At 35.9% G+C, this 22641-nt stretch overlaps 2 protein-coding genes across 2 annotated transcripts in view; both read left to right on the forward strand.

The window, feature by feature from the left end:
* The window catches only part of LOC309558726 (titin-like), a 320308-nt gene that overhangs the window by 71520 nt on the left and 226147 nt on the right, over positions 1 to 22641 (forward strand). The window contains exons 42-45 of the mRNA XM_082261775.1: positions 159 to 680; positions 1537 to 1593; positions 21018 to 21293; positions 22005 to 22568. Of these exons, the coding sequence (XP_082117901.1) occupies positions 159 to 680; positions 1537 to 1593; positions 21018 to 21293; positions 22005 to 22568 (1419 nt within the window). The remainder of the gene's footprint in view (positions 1 to 158; positions 681 to 1536; positions 1594 to 21017; positions 21294 to 22004; positions 22569 to 22641) is intronic.
* LOC309558197 (uncharacterized protein) lies at positions 7635 to 11324 on the forward strand. Its single transcript, XM_082261215.1, has one exon. The coding sequence runs from the start codon at positions 7663 to 7665 to the stop codon at positions 10855 to 10857; it is 3195 nt and encodes a 1064-aa protein (XP_082117341.1). The 5' UTR covers positions 7635 to 7662; the 3' UTR covers positions 10858 to 11324.

Below are 22641 nucleotides of genomic sequence, written 5' to 3' on the forward strand. Positions count from 1 at the left end.
GGAAAAATTAGGAACCATTGATTTATTTTTTAATATAGAAATTTACAATACTAACCGCTGCCAGAAACTGCCAATCTAGTCAATCTTTTTCTGTACTAGTATGCAATGTATTCCCAAACCATCTTAACTAACACTTTTATAAATTTATTCTTGCCTAGCAGAAGAAGCCACCGCCAAGGCAGTAGCACAAATAACCCTTGAATCAGATAAAAAAAGCTTTACAACTCATAAAGAAATTCAGATTAAGAGTTCTTATGAAGCCAAACAGCAGACCACCATGAAAACTTCCAGCCTGTCAATAACTCCATCACAAAGACCACTGGGACCTGAGAGGCAAAAGAGCAAAGAATATTTCCCTGATGTCATACCTTATGAAGAACTCATAGACTCTTGTGCCATAGTGCCAGCATTTCTTGAAAAACTGCCCCCAGAAACTTTTGTAAAGGAAGGCACAGATGTCTCCCTCTTTTGCGTTATAAAGGGCATTCCTGCTCCTTGTGTTATATGGCTCTTCAACAAACTTCTAGTTGATGAGTCAACAACATGTCTTTTAAGAAATGACGGGTCGCTTTGCAGCTTAAAGCTGTTGAAAATTGTTCCAAAGCAGAGTGGCATATACACATGCAAAATAGTTAATGCAGCAGGACAAGCTAAATGCAGCACTCATCTGGCAGTGACAGGTTGGCAACTGCATGTTCTTTCCAACTATGAATACTTGCATATCACTGTATGCAATGGACAACAACATAAAAAATAGTTACATGTGAAAATGAATTAAATTGTTTTCCACTTCAGTATGAGGCATGTGAAGGCATGTTCAGATGCATTATATACATACACAGCATAGTCTTTTTGGCGACTGACACATTCACCTTGATATTTAGGTGCCAACACTCCACACTTTAAGACTCTTATGGCATGTCTTTTATATGTTAGTGTGAGCGTAACTTGTATGTAACAGGAATGGGCAAATCTAATTTTCTGTTGAAGTGAAAGACAGTCCAACCATTTAATTTTTAGCTATTGGTGCAATGAAACAAGATTTTCACTGCATCTGTGAAATCAACATGAAGATCTCCCCTTTGCCAAGTTTACCTGTGGCAGCCAAAACTCTGCTGTATGCTGAATTTCTTAGTTCTTCTCTATGGCATGCATTCCACATAGAAGATGTGGAATGTAGAAGCTACATTAGGAATTGCAACAATGTAGCATGCATTTTCTTACATTTCAGGACATTCTGAGATGCTTCAGGGTTGACTAAATAATATAAAATATGACTTTTATAAGGAGACAAGCAGTTCTCAAGTGAATAAAAGCCTGAGTAGCCTTATATTGTGGGCTTAATTATGTGTAAACCTCAATAAGTTTCATGTATTTTGGTAACATTATGGACATCAGAAACTAGATGTTTTTGATTTGCTCATTGCTGTATTGTCAATCCAGTCAATGTCTTAAAAAAGTATACATTTTATGCTCAAAAGTATAAAATAGTTAAAAATTAAAAAAAAAACTGAAAATATCTTTTTTTCCACATAGCTCTGGAGAAAGTGCTTCAAGAAAGGATAGAACAACAGATTGAACTTGAAGTAAAAGGTACGTTAAAAGATAACTTGTATCAAAAATGTCATATTGTTTATGAACTAGCTCAGTTTCGGGAGCATCTGTGAAGCAAAGGTATTGTTTTCTGTGCTTTTTTTTCTCTAAGTTTAAAGTCTTTTTAAGATGTCATTTATATTTCCATTATTGCAAACTGTGCATGAAGTTGGTTTCCAAGGATATGTAATTATGTTTATGAATGAAACATTTCAGAAACATTGATTAACATCATCATAGAATATTTGCTTAGGATTTTCTACAATTTTAAATTTTTGCATGATAAAAAGTGTAATAAAACAACCTATTAGGTGGTATGTCCTAAACAGAAGTGCACTGTATTTTGTTGCTTTGGGTTTTATTTTGTCTATTTTGTTTGTTAAAACACAATGCATTCAATGCCTTACATGGCTTGCAGATGGCATCTAGTACTGTGCATAATCAATGTTGCTTGCTTTATTGCATAACATAATAATTTTTTGGCTGTATTAGTTCGAATAAACGCCTTCTCATTAAAATGTAGCTGTTTTTAGGATACAACAGATACAATTTTGTATTAATTTAAAAAAACTTTACTCACATCCAAAAAAAAGGATCAGAAAGGGCGTTTATTCTGCTGTCTGCAAGTCAGGTAAGACTTTTATCTGCAATTTTAAACCCACTAAAACTTCCGGACAGCTGTGCATACACAAAAAAATGTTATTTAAAAAACAATTTTGAGATTTACCTGTCTGTCAATGAAGAAATTTCTACAGTTGAAGAAGGAACACACAGCAAGCGATTTTGGTGTCAGAAACTTTAAAAAAGAACAAGGCGTTGCGTTTATTCGAACAAATATGGTGAGTGAATATTTTTCTGGATTTGTAGTTTATGTAGCATGACTATAGATAATTTTTAAATATAGTTTTAAAAAAATACATATTTAAATTCAAATATTTGGTGAGGTGAGCTCTTATTAAACCATAGATTTCATCTTTCACAGAATTATTCTTCAGTGAGGAAGTTGAAAGTGAAAATGAAAACAGAAGAATATTACGAGGTGCCTTTTCAGATACAGAAGACTACTTGGATCATGGACTAATTTCATCTAATCGATGTGCAAGTCGAACATCCTCTATTGGTTCTTGGTCAGAATTCATAAAGCCTTCCTTCACACAAAAGTTGACATTTCGATCAGTTTTGGAAGGAGAGCCTGCAGTTTTTCGATGTAAACTGGTTGCCTGCCCATTGCCAAAAATATCTTGGTTTCACAATAACAAAACTATTGGTAGAGATTCGCGGAGGGTCATTAAAACTGAAAGTGAAATGCACATTCATAACTGTAGTTTGTTAATTAAAAGTGTGGAGGATCGAGATTCGGGCAGCTATCGCATATTTGCTATAAATAGTGAAGGATCATCTGAGAGCACAGCATCATTGCTTGTAGCCTTAAGAGAAGAGCAGAACCCCAAATATTTAGATTTTGTGAGATACTCTGAAAAAACTCATGAAAGCATAGATACTCTAGTTCAGAAGAAAAGGGAAAGCAAGTTGAAAGTTGACCTCAAGTGTGTTGGATCTCCACATGATAAACGTAGGGAAACACACATTTTACAAAGCAAGTATCCTCAGAAAGGTATATACAAAACTATAAGCTTTGAAAATATTTTTTCAGGTGACAAATGTAAAAAAGGTCACACTAGAAAAGTTTCTGAGAGTGAGAAGCTGTTAGACAAAGAAATACAGACTAAACTGCAAAAGTTGCGTGAACTTAAAAGAGCAAGAGGAAGAGGGAGTTCTATTTGTTCTTCCGATATATGCTCTGATATAGACCTTGAGTCTTTGCAAAGTGAAAAAAGTTCAGTAAACCTCCAAATTGAGAGAGAAAAATATAAATTTGGCACTTTCTCAGAGGTTTTTAAAGATATTGCATTTGAATCAAAAGAGGTTAGAGTGGAAAATCTCCTAGAAAATACTGAACAATTAAAAGAGCTCAACAACAGCAGTGCCAAACAAAAAGCACCAGAAGCTGGCTCTTCATATGCTTTAGTCCCAGACACAACTGAACCTTACACCTCAGATGTGGCCCAAGATTTTAAAGGAGATATTGTTGAAGAACATGGTAAACAGAAGAATGAATGTCAAACTGAATTTAACACAGAGCAAACATTTTCCCCAGAATCGACCACTGTTCTTCTGACATCAATTGTTGATATCAGTGAGCCAAAAGAAATAGGCAATGAAGAAATAGAGTTGTTAGCGCCTGTTAAAGTGAATAAACCTATTAAATCTAAAGTACTCCAAGATCGTTCTGAAATTAGTTATGTGTGTAAATTAGCAAAGAAATTTAATCAAAGTGAAATTAAAATTCATCAATCACAAAGTGATATTTACACTAACATAATGAACGAAATACTTCAGAATAAAAATGAGGTTGATACCAGCAAAGTGCATTTGGATATACAAGCAGAAATAAACTTTCCAACAAAAACAGAACACGTCACTGATAAAAATGTACCTGAAACAATTCAAAAAGACAAGGAAAGGAACATTACAGAATTAGAAGAAGAACCAATTAAAATGTATGAACCTGTTAGAGCAAAAATACGACAAGGACCATTTGAAACCAGTTTATTCTATTGTCAGAGCAATGTGCAAGAAGAATATACCTTACAGAAATGTAATAAAATGACTGCATTTAATCAGAGTTCCTTCCAAGAACCATTCAGAAAAGGTGATGAGGAAAATGAACGTTCATCTAAAGAACTTCAAAAGCCATCAAGCATTTTGGAGGTGATGTCATCAACTAACATTGATATTGTACAGAAAGCTGACAATCAGGATGAGTTACATTTGCTTGAATCGGTTCAACTCTATGAACCTTTGACTTCAGTACTAAGAGAGTCTTCTGAACCTGATATAGAATACGGAATACAAGATAAAAAGCCAGTGTATACTAAATTGCACCCCTCACTCACAGTGACTCAAAAAAGCAAACAGGCTTTAAATAAAGAGTTTTGTAGCAAACAGCTGCATTTACAAGAACAAGATAAATCAAAACCTAGAGAAAAATTCTTTCCTGAAAAATCAATTGTGCACGTTGATGGTCTACAAATGCAAACAGAAAGCAATTCAGAACTTATTATTGTCAAAGAGCCTGTAAAATCTAAGATTTTGCAGGGGTCTTCTGAATCTAAGTTCTTATATTTACCAGCAGAAATGGAGAAACAAAAAGAAAATAAAGGACCATATATTGTTGGTGAAATTTCCATTAATGATAAAAATAAGAGATTTGTAGATGAAAAGGAAGAACATTTGCAGCTGAAAGATGAAAATCTATCAGTTGCAGAAACAAATGTTATTAAGAGTGCTGAAGCTAAAAAAGATTACATGGATTTAGGATTTAAAGAACCAGTAAAAATGCATGAACCAATTACAGCTAAACTTGTACCTGAGTCTGTTCATATAAATAGAGCAGTGGCATCTAAAGTGCTTGAAAAGCCCTTGGAAGCTAGTCTAACTGAAATAACTAAACACCAACAATTACAAGAAAACCATCATCTGGAATTTGAATGGGCTGATGAAGCTTTTCAAAAAGAGCAAAATGTACACTTGACTTTATCTTCTCTAAAGGAGTTAGAAGAAAAGCAAACTGAATTATTAGCTGCACCATTATTGAGCACTGATGGAGTCCAAGAAAGAAAAGAACCTCAAAATGCATACTGTACATCTAAAATCTTGCAAGAGCTTCTTCATTCTGACTTAGTTCGATCTGCTGCACGTGAAAAAGAAAATAATTTGCAGAAAATTGAACCAAATGAAAGAGAGCAACTCCTTAGAAAGAAAGAAATGCAGAAACCTTTCCCTTTGAGCACCAGAGATGGTATAGTTGGAGATACTCCAAACACTGGTCAATTAATTGAAAAAAAAGATAATGTTGAATCACAGCTACCACTTTCCATTCAAATTAATCCACTCAATACAGTTGAAATATTACAAGCATTTCAGAAAACCGAGGAGGCAACTTTAGTAACTCATGAAAAGCAGCAGAATGTAGAAAAATGTCAGGAATGTGATGAAGTAAATGGAGAGGCAACAGTTTTAGGATTATTGAGGAAACATGATTTACAGGGAGAGAAATTTACATTTATGCACAAGGATAATAAAGATAAACCAGTGTGTTTAAAATCATCAGATTTTTCATTTAAACCATTCGTTTTAAAAGATGATGGGTTCCAAAAACAAAATGAAGAAAGTCTTCAAGTAAACACTGGTGAACATGTTTTGTCTGAAGCTCAACAAGAATTTGAAGTGAAAAATGTTGAAAATGTGTCTGAACAAATAACACAGCAAGACGTGTTGGCCAACCAGAAATTTGAAGAAGTCTATGAGCACGGAACTTCTAAGGAAATTAAGACACATTATTTTGCTTCAGATATCAAAAACAGAGAATACATAGCTGAATCAATTAATCAATTTAGCATGTCTTTTAATGAAAGTAGCACTTTCCTTGTAGAAAAAGAGGATGTGCAGTTAAAATTGCAAGCGGTAAAAGACATTGAGGTCATGGCTGTTAGTGAAATAGAACCTGAACTCAGGGAGGATCTTGACGATAAATCTGAAAAGCCTATGACCGAAAAGCCATTTCCATGTTCTCCTATGTTTACAAGTGATATTGACTCTCAAGAAGCATTTGAAGGTGACACGTGTACATTTACCTGTTATTTCCGTGGTTACCCTCAGCCAACAGTCTCCTGGTATAATAACGACAAATCAATACCTCGCAATGATAACTTTCTAATAGTTACCACAGATGCAAAATCTACATTAACATTTTCATCTGTTCAACCTCAATATGCAGGTTCTATAACATGTGTAATATTTAATCAACATGGAACTGATACCACCTTTGGAAAACTGAAGGTTAAATTAAGAGAAAAAGAATATCAGGATGCAGCCGAAACCTTGATAAAATGTGAGGTGCTTATTTCCAAACATTTAACTGAAGGTGAAGAAGATGAACTTGTGTCCCTCTTTGCTAATGCTGAACAAAAACGTGCTTTAGATGGTGTGGATACATTCAGCTTACAAATACCAAAGACCACACATGACATTCCTTGCAAATCTGTTGAATCATTATCACTGCCTGTTGAGATCAAAGTCACTGCTCCTACGCCTGTTCCAGAATATGAAGAGGAATTGACAGAATGCTTTCAGCCAGTTGAGGCTCCACAAAAGGCAGAGTCTCAAAAAAGCATTCAAAAAATTAAGCACAAATTTACTTTTGGTTTTGATGTCACTAGTGATGCACCTAAACCAATCCAGGAAAATGAAAAACAATCAGTTATCAGTGGAGAGGAATGTCCTGTATTAGAATGCATTATATCAGAGAACAATAAACCGCAGATAACATGGCATCGAAGTAGTAGTAGTAATTTGGAGACTGAAAGGAGTACCTTCCAAAAAGCAGATAGCATGGACAAACTACATACTGAAAATGTCACTGCCATGGATGGTGTGGTTGAAAAAATGTTTGCTGAGAGAGGAACATCTGAAGGAAATAGCATAGACCAATTACATACTGAATTTGTCATTGCTGCAGATAGCATGGTGGAAAAAATTATTCCTATTCATACAGTAGTTCCTGAAGATAGCATGGACAAACTACATACTGAAGATGTTGGTGCTGTACATGTTGTGGTTGAAACCATTATTGCAGGAAGTGCAGAAGTTACAGTAAATAGCATAGACAAGCTACATACTGAAGACGTAACTGCTATAGACAGGGTAGTTGAAAAAAAGTTTGATGGAAGTGCTGAAGAAAATATAATAGACACATCCTTTACAGACAATCTCACTGCAGTTGATAGAACAGTTGAAAAAGATATTGCTGGTAGGGTAGAAGATGAAGATATCATGGAAAAACTATATACTGAAAATGTCAGCGTAGAAAACAGCATGGATGTAAATATAAATGCTGAGATTGAAAAAGATGAGGACAAGACATCATTAATAGAATGTAGATTGCCAGGATACGAGAAAATTATGGAGCAGATGGTTTTCTCTAATAAGACAGCTAACCTGGAAAGTATGATATCTAATGTAAAGGAAATGGAAAACAATCTGAAGGAATCTTCCTCCACTGATACTATGGACACTGCTAAAGCCATTGACAGTGCTGATATTATCATTGACAAAAAAGTAGACATTTTCGATATTGAGAGGGTTGAGATTGAAAATGTTAGTTACAGAATAGATATAGACAAAGTTTCAAAGAGCTCTGAGAAAACTAAAGTCGATGACAGGACAAATACTGCTGAAATCAATAGGACTGACGCAATTGATGGTGAGAGCTGTTTTTTGGAGAGTGAGAAAAAAGAACCTAAAGACAATGCTACTATACCTACAACTGAAGGAACTCTTTCTAAGTTGAGGGGAGATGTTACTGGAAACATAGGACGAGATTCAGAGATTGAAATTTTGCAGTTCAAGACCAATGAGAATGTTCAAATTAAACTTAACGTGGCAACAGAAGGCATTTTTGAACAAAGTCCCTCTGAAGGAGCTGACAAAAGAGATAAAAAGAGGGATTTGCCAGTGCCACCAAAAAGAAGACATTCATTGATTAGACGTAAATCTAGCATTGATTCTTTAGTGGAAGCTAAAGGTCTCGAGCTAGGTAGTTGTTCATCACTTGAAAATGCAGGAAAAATAGACAATAAAAACACTTTGCCAGTTGCGCCACAAAGGAGGCGTTCTTTTATAAAGCATAAATCTGGAATAGATGCGGAAAGCAAAGGAGTTATGACCACAGTAGAAACCATCAGTGTTAACCAAAGCCAAAGCCTTGCAGACACAAAAGCAGTCAATATTAAAAAGGCAACACCCACACCCCCGCCAACTCCTCCACGAAGAAAACGCTCTGTAGTAAAATGCAGACCTGCAGAAGAAAAAATGGTTGATCTGCAAAAGGAGACAATAGGCATAGAAACAGAAAATAGCAAGAAATCTGATTATTCAAAAGAACAACCCCCAGAAGATCAGAGAGAAAACCCAAGTGAAAGAGTTAAAACAGATAATGTGCAAAATCTTAATGAAATAGAAGATATTTCCTATCTTGGCATTTTTGAGGGGGAAGAGTTATTAAGCATGGATTATCTAATGTCAATAAGCAGTGATAATGCTGAATGGGAGGACTCTCCAAAGATATTGGATAGACAAGAAAATCAATTACATGAAGGAAAAGAGAATTATTACCAGGTGGAAGATATAGCTGAAAGTAGAAAAGAAACTAGGAGACAACTTGAAGAAGATGTTTTGCCCCAATCCCTAGTAAGTCCAGATCTTGAAAGTTTCCAACCAGAAAAAGTAAAAAATAAGAGAGATATTCAGGATGAACGTATAACTTCACTGGAAATTGAAGAAGTAACATTTGATACTGTGTATGAATTTTATAAAAATCGATCTTCTCGTGCATTTTCTCCTGAATCTGAGATGTCAATTGAAGCTGGTAGTGTCTTTAGTGATGACGCTGTGGAGATAGATCAGTTTTTTACTCCACCATCTTCTGCTGAGCAATCCTATTCTCCATTTAGTGAATCCTTTCTTACACCAGCAAGTTCACCAGACCGTTTCTTTACACCTGTACCGCAAATGTTAGACGTTAGCGAAACTGAAAGTCAGAATGTGTCTTCTTATACTCCTGATCCTAGATGCACTGAATCTTCAGATGTTCAAGAAGTTCATGTAGATTCAGAAAAAAATACAGAAGGTGACGATAAAAAAGAAATTAAAATGCCTCCATCATTTATTAAACCACTGCTGAAAAAAAGGGTTTTTGAAAACAGTACATTGAGCTTTGCTGCAGAAGTTGGGGGATTTCCAATTCCAGAAGTAGAATGGTACAGAAACTCAGTGTTACTTGAAAAAGAGGAAAGAACAAAAATAGAGCAAAAAGGAAACGTGCATGTGCTGGAGGTGAAAAACATTCAAATGAGTGATGGTGGGGAGTATAGATGTATTGCTACAAATTCTTTGGGAAATGCAAAAAGCTTTACCCAGGTGGAAATTTTGCCACAGGATGGCAAATCAGTTGCTATACCACCTCCTGTAACCCATCAGCACATTATGGAGTTTGACATGGAACAACATACAACATCCAGATCACCTTCTCCTCAGGAAATTCTTCTGGAGGTTGAACTAGATGAAAGCGAAGTTAGAGATTTTGAAAAGCAAGTGAAGATTGTAACTCTTCCTGAATTTTCCCTAGATAATAAAAGCATGGTCATTTCACTTGATGTCCTTCCTTTGGCTTATGATGACCAAAATGTTGCTGCTGACACTAAAGATAGTGATGATGTTAAAATTAATTTTGAAGTAAGTGAAAAACCACCTTGTTTTACTCACCCAATTGCAGATGCAAATACTGTTGAAAGATTAGTTGCAGAATTTAAGTGTTCAGTGACTGGCATTCCATCACCAACTGTGAAATGGTTTAAAGAAGAACATTGCATTGTCCCAGATCCAAATAAATATAATATAAAACTGGATGGTGAAGAACATAGTCTTTTTATTTGTGATGTAACTGAAGCTGATGCTGGAAGTTATATTTGCAAAGCAGAAAACTGTTTTGGAGAGGTATCGTGTCATGCTGTTTTAGAAGTAATACATTCAGAAGAGAGTTTTACAAAAGAAAAACAAAATAAATCAGAAGATATTCCTTTAAAAACTATACAAGAGGGAACTCCTAAATCTGACATCATTGCAGAGGAGACATTTTCCAATGAGGAAGAAATAGAAGTTGAAATTGAATTTGAAAATGATGGTAATGATGTGAACAAAACCCTTGAACTTATAGCTAATACTGCCAGCACAGGTGTAGAAGGTAGTGAGACACATTTGAATATAAACTTTGATGTTTTCGATAAGCCTTCTCAAGAAGGTGATATAGAATTTAGAGCAGAGAACATTGAGGGTTGTCATTTTGAGTTTCAAGTTACAGAATCTCCACCCAAATTTCTAACTACACCAATGGATTCTGTTATATCCAAAGGAACACAAGCATGTTTCCAGTGTGTTGTTGATGGCTCTCCGGTGCCAGAAGTTAGTTGGTACAAAGATGAAATATTGGTTCAAGGTGAAAAGTATGTACTTGAAGATGAAGAAGATGGTAGCCATAAGCTTATTATTGAAAATGTTTGTTCTGATGATGAAGGTCAATATAAATGCACAGTGACGAATAAAGAAGGGACTGCAGAAAGTGTTGCCTTGTTGAAAATTAAGTAGAAAACAATTTCAAAACCAGCTGTAACTTTTGAAGCTAAAAATTTGCACTTTTAAATCGAACGCCTTATGGTGTCAGTAAGATGATCGCTGCCATTTTCTGCTATATATGTATTAGTTATTTCCTTTGAAAAAAACCATAGGTGTTGTTGGTTAAATTGCTACATGTTTTCATTGTAAATAGATACTGGCAAAATAAAGTAATGTTGATAATGTATTTACACATGTTGTAGGACTATGACTTATTTTTGGTTTAAAAATCAACTTTTTTCTTGTCATTATTTATTATAATTGCTAATGCTTTTTATCTTCTGCAAAGCAAGCCACATTCATTTATTTTAAATCAGTGATGGCACTGAACGCTTCCAGCACTAGTGATGTCATTAATAACTAATAAATTAGATGAAATGGCTATTTTACTTTACATAGATGATGGACAGACATTAGCTTGAAGAAAACTTTTGGTAAGAGAAATGGTACGAGAAATGCGTAGACCGCTGACTCCTCCTTTTGAAAATGTTTGTTGCTTGCCTATCATGTTGACTAAACTCCTTTGAAAGTTTCTGAGTTACTAAAAAGACCTTCAGTTAGCGAAGTTCAGAATCGGAAAGTATTAAAATGATTGGATAAACACACTAGTCAAGCAAGCAACATTTTTCAAGAAGGGAGACCAGTAACTGCATCAGTCCATATATCTACAAACGATTCCTGTCAAACTCTACAAATAATTGATTTATGCAGCTTTTTGAGGATTTAGGCTGTCTTCTAGCTGGCTGCCCCCACATATCTTTCTAACCACTTGTTGCTCTCCTATTTGCGCTTGAATCATTTATTGTAAGTCCATATGTCTCTCTCAGTACATGTTTCCTGTAACTAAAATCCGAGAAGCGAATGGTTCCCCAAAGTAGCCCTGTTTCATTTGTAATGAAAAAGATACTCATCATTTTGGTTTTTAGGTAAGATTTAAGTAAACAGTGCTACTTTAGCAATCTATATATTCTTTATGTATAATCAGCATAAAATATCTGTGTGATTTTTTTTGTGAAATGTGCTTTGTCATTTGTTCTTGGTATTAAAAAGTCATGTAATCCCATATGTTAACATGTGTCCTTGAAAAAGTTGATTTTGAAAACTATTATAGCTGTTGTAGTTGGTAAAAGGAAACTGCAGAACCAAATACCTCTGTGAGAAGCCACTGATGCAATCTTCGAAACTCTGTTTCCAAATTGCTAGATTCTGGGAGATGGCATCACTTAGAGCAAAGCTGGATAGTTTCAGCTTTACTGCTCATAAAATATTAGATTACCTGGGAATCTGGTGGTTGCAACTTCTTTTCTCACAGGTAATTTTTTATTTAAAATAGATTAATTTAAATGTTTTTATTTTAAAGTGAATATCAAGATTTATGCTCCATGAATGAGTTTATACATCAACTCAGAGCGTGATCTGAGCTTTATTTGCTGCTAGTTGGGTAGAACTTTATTGGCACTATATGTAGGAAGAGTGCTAGATAGAGTATACAAATGTTCATCTCACATCTGTCATTACATCTTGGTTTTTTACTCATCATAATAAATAAGCTATATATGGTGGACATATATGTAATTACTTCACATTAGGCTTATCATTGTAGCTTCATTCAATCCATCACTGTGCAACAGCATTTTGTAAATATTGCAAATCTACTGTATAATTGTAAGTCTTCATAAGTTTTACTTATATCCCAATCTTGAAACCAAGTCCTGAATGTGAGATGTAATTTTGCACCTGGGTAAACATTGTCTTGTCGAAGTCATGCAGCTGTTTTATTTTGTCATTGTATAATTTTATTAATTCAATAAAATAACATGAAAAGCAATTATATGGCTATAATTTTCTCTCTTTATATCTGTTTGTGTGCATCTACTGTTGCAAAACATTACAGTCTTTTTGAAAACAGATTCAATACTGACTGTATTTTATGAAAAATGAAATGAAAACCTTTTTATCAATCAATTTATCGAAAATCTGTGAGGTCATTTTCCCTGAACACTTACGTAGATACTCTAATTCTGATCCATTCAAAAGATTGTTTTGGCCAGTTAGGTCCTTTCCTCATGGTGCCTACAATACAACACTGACCCAGAAGGGATCCTCTATGACGTTGGCTGCACCCCCACACTCACACCTCATAGATTTGCATGGGGCCATTCTAGACACTGAAGCTGCAGGACAGCTCCAAAAACATTTGTGAGTGTGCGAGGGTGGCCAGCATTGAATAAGATTCTTGCTGAGAAGCAGAAAGAGGCTCTGCTACAGAGGTAAGTAATAAGCTGGGTGGGAGGTGTCAGTGTAGGTTAGTTTACAAGAATTACAGGTGGATTAATGGAGTTTAATAAAGACAGTACAGTTGTTCTTTGAGCTTAAATTTCAGATAATCTTGTGGTGTATGATTAGCAAATACCCTCTACCAAACAATATCCTTTTGGACGTTGAAGTCTGATCACATCTTTCTAAATATGCAGCAATGGTGCAAATGTTTGTACTGTATCCTGCTTGATATGTAATTTGGGTATGAGTGGTAAAAGAAGATGGTATAATTATGCTTATGTGTGAGCATTGCCAAATCTGTCAGAATTTTGGCTGAAGTATTTGTCTTACTCATAGTCTGAAGCCCCGGTTCACACTTGTGCGTGTGCGGGGTTCGCATGTAATGTCGGAGCGCACTGCTCCGACATTACATGCGATCGGCTGTGCGGTGCGAGTTTAGCCATACAGTTTGTATGGCTAAATTTGCACCGCAGCCGCACCAAACACGCACAGGGACCCTTTTTGGCAGCCGCATCAGGATCGGATCGCACGGCGGTTCACACTTGTGCGATCCGATCCTGTGCTAACTGCACGATCGCACTGCGATATGCAATCAAACTGGGGGTGTCGTTAAGATTACATTGACACCCCCAGCGTATCGCATATGGCAGTGTGAACTGCCGGGGGTGCGTGTGCGATGCGGGAACAGGCTGCGGATTCGCAGCCTTCCCGCATCGCAGAAGTGTGAACCGGACCTAAAGCTGACCTTACACTTACCAATTAAGGTCCATTTTTATATGCCAAACCCTTTGGAGAAACAAAAATGCTTGAAAAAAAAAAAGTAGTAAATGTATATACCTTCGCTCCCCGGGTTGTGTACTGCAGGGGGTGACATCACCTTCTTTCCTGTAAGGTCCTGGGAAACACCCTGAAATCTCTCAAGAAGATGTGTCGGCACAGTGCTGAAGCATCTTCTTGTGAGATTTTTAAATTCTGAACATTACGAGTGATTTTGTAGAAGTATAGTGATGTCATTATAGCAAGGTGCCACATGTGGAAGCCAGGGGTAAGGTAAGTATATTAACTAACTTTAATGTACTTACCTTATGTGTGAGGTACTGGTGTAGCTCCAGTCTCTGGCATCTCAAAGCAGTGTACCACAAGTGTAAAAAAAATTGACTTTACACCATATCTGTCTCCAGAGGAAACCCTGAGGTTTATATGTTCCTGAACAAATTGTTCATAAACATTGTTCATAATATCAAATGTTATTATATTATTTGCACATTATGGCATACATAAATTGCAAAGTGCCCCCTCCAACACAGCACTACTGCACTCCCCCTCGTCACTCCATTGTCGGGTCTTTCATCTTCCTGCTGTCTTTTTCCAAGTTTAAAGTCTTCTGGCATCTTGATTGGGATGCCATAACTTTGCCCCAGCACAAAATCATACAACAATGTACACTGAGCTGTGCATGCATGGCTTAATGTGCAATCAGAGAAAATTTGCTAAAAGGCCAATAGAACTTATGGAAGAGGAGACATCTAGAAATTTCTCTGCAATTATAAGTTTCTCTGCCTTCATTTTTCCAAATCCAATTTCAGTTTTGCATCAAAACATATTTACAGGGTTCTTGTGATACTGATATATATTATAGTTTTTTTTATTAGTTATTTCCATACGACAGTGATTTTTCTATATGAAAAGGCTCTTTACTAAAAATGTTTCTGTGGCCTTTGTTTTACATGACTCATTACATTTCATTTATTAATTGTGTTTAGCATTCTAATGTTTATTTTACTTCTTCATCAAATGAAAAGGCTACACTAGCCTTCTTGACTTAAAGCAGTATTAAACCCAAAAGCAAACATGTATTATATTGCAGCTTACCAATTTCCTGAATGTGATGGCAGCAGTAGTTTTTTATACTTAGTTTTTCTATTTTCTAATGGTGATCCAGCCAGCAGGTCTGTTGTTTTAAAAAGCTCAAGCTCTCCAGAAGAATGTTGCATAGATGAGACAAACCATTTAACACTGACAAGAACAAAAAAACTGTATGCTGTAACTGATTATACAGTTTGAGCTAGAATTTGGCTTCAATTAGTTAGTGTATTCAAATCCCCCCCCCCTCCACAATGCTGCTGTCTGCCATGCCTCCTGTTCTCATTCCTCCGGAGTTGTGTCTCACTAATACAGGAGGTATGTTACTGGCCAGATCACCAGGTGAAATCAGAGGGGGGAAAGCCAAAGAAAAGAAAACTAATGCCGCCACCACATCTAACGATTGGTAAGCTGCAATATATTGCATTTTTTGGTTTGGGATTTAATACCACTTTAAACAAACCGGTGCTGGTTGTATATTAATATATTATTACCAACTGTTTTTGTTTGCACAGATGTGTCTAGCTCTTATGTAATATCTACTGAGGAAGACACAACAGAAACCTTCAGCAGTGGCCTGCAATTACAACCTAAATCTAGAACACTTGAGTCTATGCCTGAATCATTAATATATTCAAATAAATTAGAATTTAAAAAGGAAGCTAGTATTCCAGTTTTCACAAAGAAGCTTTCATCGCTGGATGCTAGAATAGGAGATGCAGTCAAATTGTCAGTTATTGTTAGTGGTTTCCCAAGGCCCAGTATACATTGGTGGCATGACAAAGAAGAGCTGAGCACCTCTGAGTTTTACAAATTAATATATGATGGTGACGAATACAGTTGCCTTATTACATGTGTGGAAGAAAACAGTGAGGGAGAGTATACATGCATTGCAATAAATGAGCATGGCCAAACCACGTGCAGCTCATATATAACAGTGATGCAGAGAGAGAGTATAGATATTAGCAAACATTTTGAGACATCCCTAACTCTAGGTGGTCAGTCAGAAGAAAATGATCAACTTCTTGCACCAACCTTTGTGAAGCCTTTACAAAATGTTTGCTGCACCCAAAATGATAAAGCAGTTTTGGAATATAAAGTCACAGGTAATCCAAAGCCAAAGGTTCGGTGGTTCAGGGATAATAAGCAGATATTGGCCGGGAAGCGTCACACCATTTGCCTGAAGCAAGATGGAATAGGCTTTTTAACAGTTCACAAATGCCAACAAGAAGACAGTGGTCTTTACATTTGCAAAGCATTTAACAGTCTTGGTAAGACATCCTGCACTGCAGAGCTGAAGGTTGTTCCCAATTTTAGTATAGCCGACAAGGAATCACAGATGAAAGTTACCAAGTCCTACAAGAAATCCTCTGTTCAAGAAAGCACTGAAACACGCCTATATGCTGTTAAGTTACCAGGAGATTCAAGGTCTGAACAAGAACATTCTACCATGTTGTACACAATTGGAACAGAAGCAAAGTACTCTGCACACAGTGAGGAAGGTGATTCACTACAAGAAGTGATTCATTTAGAACAACAGTTAGTTCAACTTGAGCCACAGCCTAATGAGTCAATCCCTTTAGCTACATCAGTAATCACAGAGCTCGTAGATTTAACTGAACAGAATGTCAAGAAAATTGTAAGTCCTGTTTTTCAAGAATTAGAGGGGCCTAAATCACAATCCCTTCAAGTACCTGTCACTGAAGAAATGACACTAGCAGATAAAGAAAGAGAAGTAAATGATAACTACCCATGCACTTTACAATTAGGTCTCACACATGAGAAAGAATCAAGGCCTGTTTCAGTTATAACAGAAGAAAAACAGTTAATATCATGTGATACAACAGCATTAATTTTAGTTAAGGAGACCACTGCAGCAGTATCCACACCTGAAACCAAAGAAGTTTTACATACCCACAATGTGGAGATTGTTGAGGAATTCACAAAAGAGCAGTTGCTTGGAGAAGAAGCTTCGCATATTTTAGAGATGGAAAAGCAGAATCTAGCTTTAAAATCAGACATGGTTTTGCAAGACCCATTGGTTACCCCAGTGATAGATTCCCAACATATTTTGATAAGGGAACAGAATTTGAATTTTGAAAAAGCAAAGGAAGAAACGGCTGTGCTCATCAAAGATCCACCCATAAGCAGTGGTTTGATGTTGGAAGAGAAACATCAGTTTCTATGTGAACATGCATTGTCTATTCAAGACAGGGATGCTGAAGAAGTAGCTAAGTGTGATCATGAACTGAGACAAGTCATGCACTTGCAAGTTGTAGAACCTCACACACATCTACCAAGTGAAGAAAATTTTTTCTTTACTATGCCATCTGAAGAGCAAGCTGATATCACAAAAAGCTCAGTATTTCTTCTGTCTTCATTGTATGATGACCGTCGTACTATTTTATGTGAAGATACTGAAAATATAAAAGATTTCAGTGCAGAAGTGAATCTGAGTTATTCCAAAGAACCTCCCCCAATTTTAAATATGCAAACTATACAGTCAGAATTTTTGTTACCTAAAGAAGAAGACATTTTTTTCAAAAAACCTGATTCAAATACTGCATTAAACAAAATGGAGAAATTCTACAAACGTAGTCTCCATGTTGAAGACAAACGGATTCTTTCAGGAGAGAGTATAAAAGAACTTCAAACATCACCTCAAGGTGTAGAACCTTTGCTTGTTATTGAACGTCAACAACACAAATGTGCTGTTTCAATGAAAGATGTTCTTTTATTGCCAAAAGAAGAGTTAGTTGCAACAGAGAAAGAGCAAAGAGCTACAGTACAAAAAGATGACTTTCAGCCTGTTATAAAACTATGTACTACAGTTGAAAGTACGGCTATTGTTGAAGGTCATGCTAATTTTGTGCCAGATATTCACATAGATGCTTGTCAAATTACTCAAGAATCAACTCGTCCTGTAGAAATAACGTGCATTGAGAACCATGGTATACCAATACAAAGTGTTATTCCTTCAGATGAAGCCCAACAAGATTATGCAGCAAGAATTCAGGAAGGTCAGTCAGTATGTTTGCCCTTAGCTGTGGAGGAAAAACAAGCTATCCCAGAGGAACATTTGAACATTTCACAACGACCAGGAACAGAAATGTTAAAAGTAAAAACTCAACCGAAAGAACTTCTGAGCTCACATGATGTGATTGATGCAGCTATTCTTTACAAAGAGCAACTAATGGCCTCAGAAGATCTAAGAAGTTTCAATTTAGAAATTAAAGGTCATGTTAGAAGAGCTTTGTATTCTGCCTTAATAAATAAATCAGATCTTTTGTCTGCAGAAATGCTGAAGAACATACAAAACATAGATGTTAAAAACATCAAAGTAACCAAAGAACCTGAGAACACCTTATGCACCTATGTGATCACAACAAGTAATTTTTCCATTGAAGAAATAACATTGTCTCTTCCAAGGGTTTATCCACAAAGCATTGACCTTAAAACTGAACTTAAAACTGCTTTTCAGGCTGTTATAACTGAAGAAAGACATATATTGGAAGCCAGCAGACCAGGAAGTATAATCACTAGACAAGAGAAAGCCTTTATTGCCATAGAACAACAACAGGAAATGTCAACAGCAACAGTATCAGATAAACCTAATTTACTTGATGCCCATAATTCTGTCAATTTAAAGACTGAGTCAGAAGCATTTAAGCCTAGCATAGCAAAACGAGTGTCCAGTGCTGTCATGGCACATATGGAGGTTAAGGACATTGGTGCAGCAGCTTGCACAGATGAAGTTACATTTTCGGCTGTATCCATACAGGAACAAGTACAAATAGTGAAGAAGAGAGAGACACGGGAAGAAATATATGAGGATGAGCTCTTAAAAGAATCTTCCACTCCAATAATTAGGCAACATTTATTAGATTCTATGGCTAATGAAGGGGACTGTGTTACCTTCAACACAGTTATATACAGTGCTAAGACTGTTAACTGGTACTTTAATAATAGACTATTGTCTTCAGGCATAGAGTTCAAGTGTTCACAACATAATGATACCTACACATTAGTAATCGGCAAAGTACAAATGGATTTACATCAAGGAGAATATACCTGTGAGGCTTTGAATGACGCTGGCAAATCCACAACATCAGCTCAACTTACAGTTGTTAAAAGAGGTTGGATTATGGGGATAGTAATGTACCACTTTTCTGCTAACAACAAAACAATAATGCAGTGTTTCAATGCAGGAGAAGGCAACACTTGACAACTCATAAAATATTAAATTTTTTATAAAGTCAATAAAAAAAAAAAAAAAACATAATTGAAATTTGTTCCACAAATTGAATTTCAGAATGTTGCCTTTTCCTAGGCTGCAGGGTTGATCTAATGACACTTTTTATTACGCTAACACCTCATGTAAATAGTCAGTGCATAACCATTATTTATTAGCATATTATAAAATGTCACTTCTACTCTTTAAATATAAGCCATCCCATCTAATCTATAGCTGAGCTGTTTGTTTGTTTTTTTTTCATGAAAGAGGGATACCTGAGTGAGCTGGAAACTTTAAAAACATTGTATTTACTTTGAAAAAACGTCTATTTTGCCATTAGTCAACAAAAGCAAGCCTGGAGTTAAGCATGAATCATCAAATATAACAAAACCACATGCATGTTTAGGCTTGCTACTTTTGCTGCAAATTTGCCAATAAAGTCACTAGCAAAACAACCTTCTGAATACTTGTCTCTCCAGCAGGCAGGCAGCAAGTCTGAACTCAGCTATCTTCAAACACTACAACTTCTGGCAGAGCCTTGCCATTCAACCTTCTTCCAGGTGTGTCAGATGCCTGATCCCCTGCTGTTATCCTGCAAGCCCCTTCTTCATTGATATGTCCTGTAGAGACATACGGCCAGCAGATATAACCGCAGTGCTTTACTGGGGAAGCAGGCATTTAACACAACCAGAAGAGTTGCTTGCTCAAAAAGCAACTGGGGGTATAAAAGACAGCTGGGTTCCAACTTGCTGCCCATCAGAGCGATAACTGTTTGGAAGCTTTTTTTGGACTTTCCTTTTTTAAGCAGCAAAGTCAATTTAGGTTGGAGGTAAAGAACAAAATAATTTCCTTTGCATGACTGGATATTTGAAAAGAATGTGTTTTCATTTCACTAAACCTAACTTCACTTTACCACATAGTAAAATGTAAACGCCTTTGCTGTTCTAATCATCCTTTCATGTACTACCTTTTTTTTTAACTATTACAGTATATGTTATATCACTTTTTGTATGTGTATGTTCAACTGATTTGTGTTTATCAAAGGTATCCTAAATGACAGAAGGCACAAAATATTTTAGGCTAAAAATAAGACAGACCTCAAAATAATTGACATTTCTCATTTCAAAAGATAAAAGAGAATTTCTATCTAAAACAGATTTTTACTAGCCTCTCTTATTCATATTTTATGATTTGTAAAGACATAGAGACCTTTGATAACTCAATGTTACGCTATACAGTCACATCTAGTACTAACTGTTTACTTATTTTCTTATATCCATCCCCATATCCACAAATCCGCTAGTTATATTATCGGCACTTTTTATCTTCACTATGACAGTTTAATGCTCTGTGTTTTTTTTTTTTTTTCATTTCCCAACCTCATTTAAAATAGGTAAATGCATGCTGTCATTTTAAATTATTTGTTTACTTTTTAATTTGTAATAGTTATCACTTGCAGGAATAATAAATAAATGACTTTTCACTTTCAGCTCATGTGTTTTCTTTTGATAAGCCACATTTTTTGTGCATGTTCACACTATTTTGCAGTAGAATTTGATTTCACTTCTTCAAACTGGTGCTGCCATGTAATATGATGTAAACTGCTAACAATTACCTTTCATCCACACAGCCATTTTCCTTTCACTTTCCTTTCCTGAAAAAAGCTCTCCACTTCCAAGTAAAATTGTTTTTTAAATGTACCATTTCCCCCTAAGAAAATACTTAGGCTTTTTTTCTTCTCACTTGTTATCTTTAGCTCCAGTGCTGAAGAGGAGACTCGAGTCTGTAGAAGCAGCAGTTGGGCACTCTGCATTTTTCACCTGTGAGACAGAACCTGCACCCAACGTTAGATTCCAGTGGTTCAAGTCTGGACGAGAAATCTATGAAAGTGACAAATACTCTGTGAAGACATCAAACTACATTTCAACTCTTGAGGTTCTTAGGCCACAGGTTGTTGACTGTGGTGAATACTCGTGCAAAGCTTCCAATCAGTTTGGTAGCATAAGCACCACTGCAACCCTAACTGTGACTGGTGAGTAAATGTCAGTTACATGAAGAAAACACACATACATATACACACATAAGTTTTCTTTCAAGAATATATTTATTTCTGTGGAATATTCATGACAATAAAGGTAAGTGAGTGCTATTTATAGCCTGGGGAAAAAAGGTATCTTCGCGTGGATAAAAAATATCCTTTTCCTGAATCTCAGTCTTTACTATTTTTTAAGTGTTTTTTCTCTTTCATAGACTTTAAAAAAAAAACTTTGGATATTTAAAAAAAGATCTGGATCTGAATCTAAACTGTTATGTTTAGAAGCCCAAATGAGGTTTGGGTATGTTGCATAAACTAGGTTTATTGAGATTAATTTCTTTCATATAATGATATTTCTATTGGAGATCTATAGTGTTCACAGTATAACAATTGCTGATATTACACTTTGGAGCCATGGAGTGGCTGAATACATATCTGGCTAGCTTTGTGAATTCCTAATATTTATTATTACCTAAAATGATTGCACAATATTCAAGAAAGAAATAATCAAGAGTGTTTGCATTACCGCCTGACTTCCTTAGTGTGTGTGTATCATCTTAGAACAGCTTCATAAACATGATTCTTTTTATCCTAATATAGTATAGACAGTAACTGCAAGTTTAGAATTTTTAGGTTTCTTGCTTTTTGGCATAAACTCTGTGATTTTAACTTACTGATGAAATACTGAAACCTCTGTTTTCTTTGCAGAAGCCTTCCCTCCATCTTTTATAACTAGACCAGAGTCTATTACCTCTTTTGTGAGTAAAAAAGCTAAGTTCCAAGCAACAGTGTCAGGTACACCAGTTATTGATACAATATGGCAGAAAGATGGACTTCCCATCTCCTCTTCAGAGAACATTCTTGTCTCAGCGATAAACAACAAACATATTCTAGAGTTCTTGAATCTAACCACTACCGACAAAGGCATCTATTCTTGCAAAGCATCAAACAAGTTTGGAACAGACACCTGCCAGGCAGAACTGATAGTTATCAACAAGCCACACTTCATTAAAGAACTGGAACCTTTACGTTCTGCTGTGAACAAAACTATTCGCCTTGAGTGCCAGGTAGACGAAGACAGAAAAGTAACAGTAGCCTGGACAAAAGATGGCCACAAACTCCTTCCAGGGAAGGATTATAAAATCTATTTTGAAGACAAAGTGGCTTCTCTTGAAATACCAGTTGCTAAGATAAAGGATTCTGGAAATTATGTGTGCACTGCAACAAATGATGCAGGAAGCAGCTCCTCTTCTTCAGTTGTTACAATACGAGGTAAGAAAAAAAAATACACTTACACATACCATCCATACCACAGCTTTAAAAGTGTGCGACCAAGGGACACAAT

Source organism: Pelophylax lessonae (assembly GCF_965119305.1).
Source record: "Pelophylax lessonae genome assembly, chromosome: 6".
Classification (NCBI taxonomy): domain Eukaryota; kingdom Metazoa; phylum Chordata; class Amphibia; order Anura; family Ranidae; genus Pelophylax; species Pelophylax lessonae.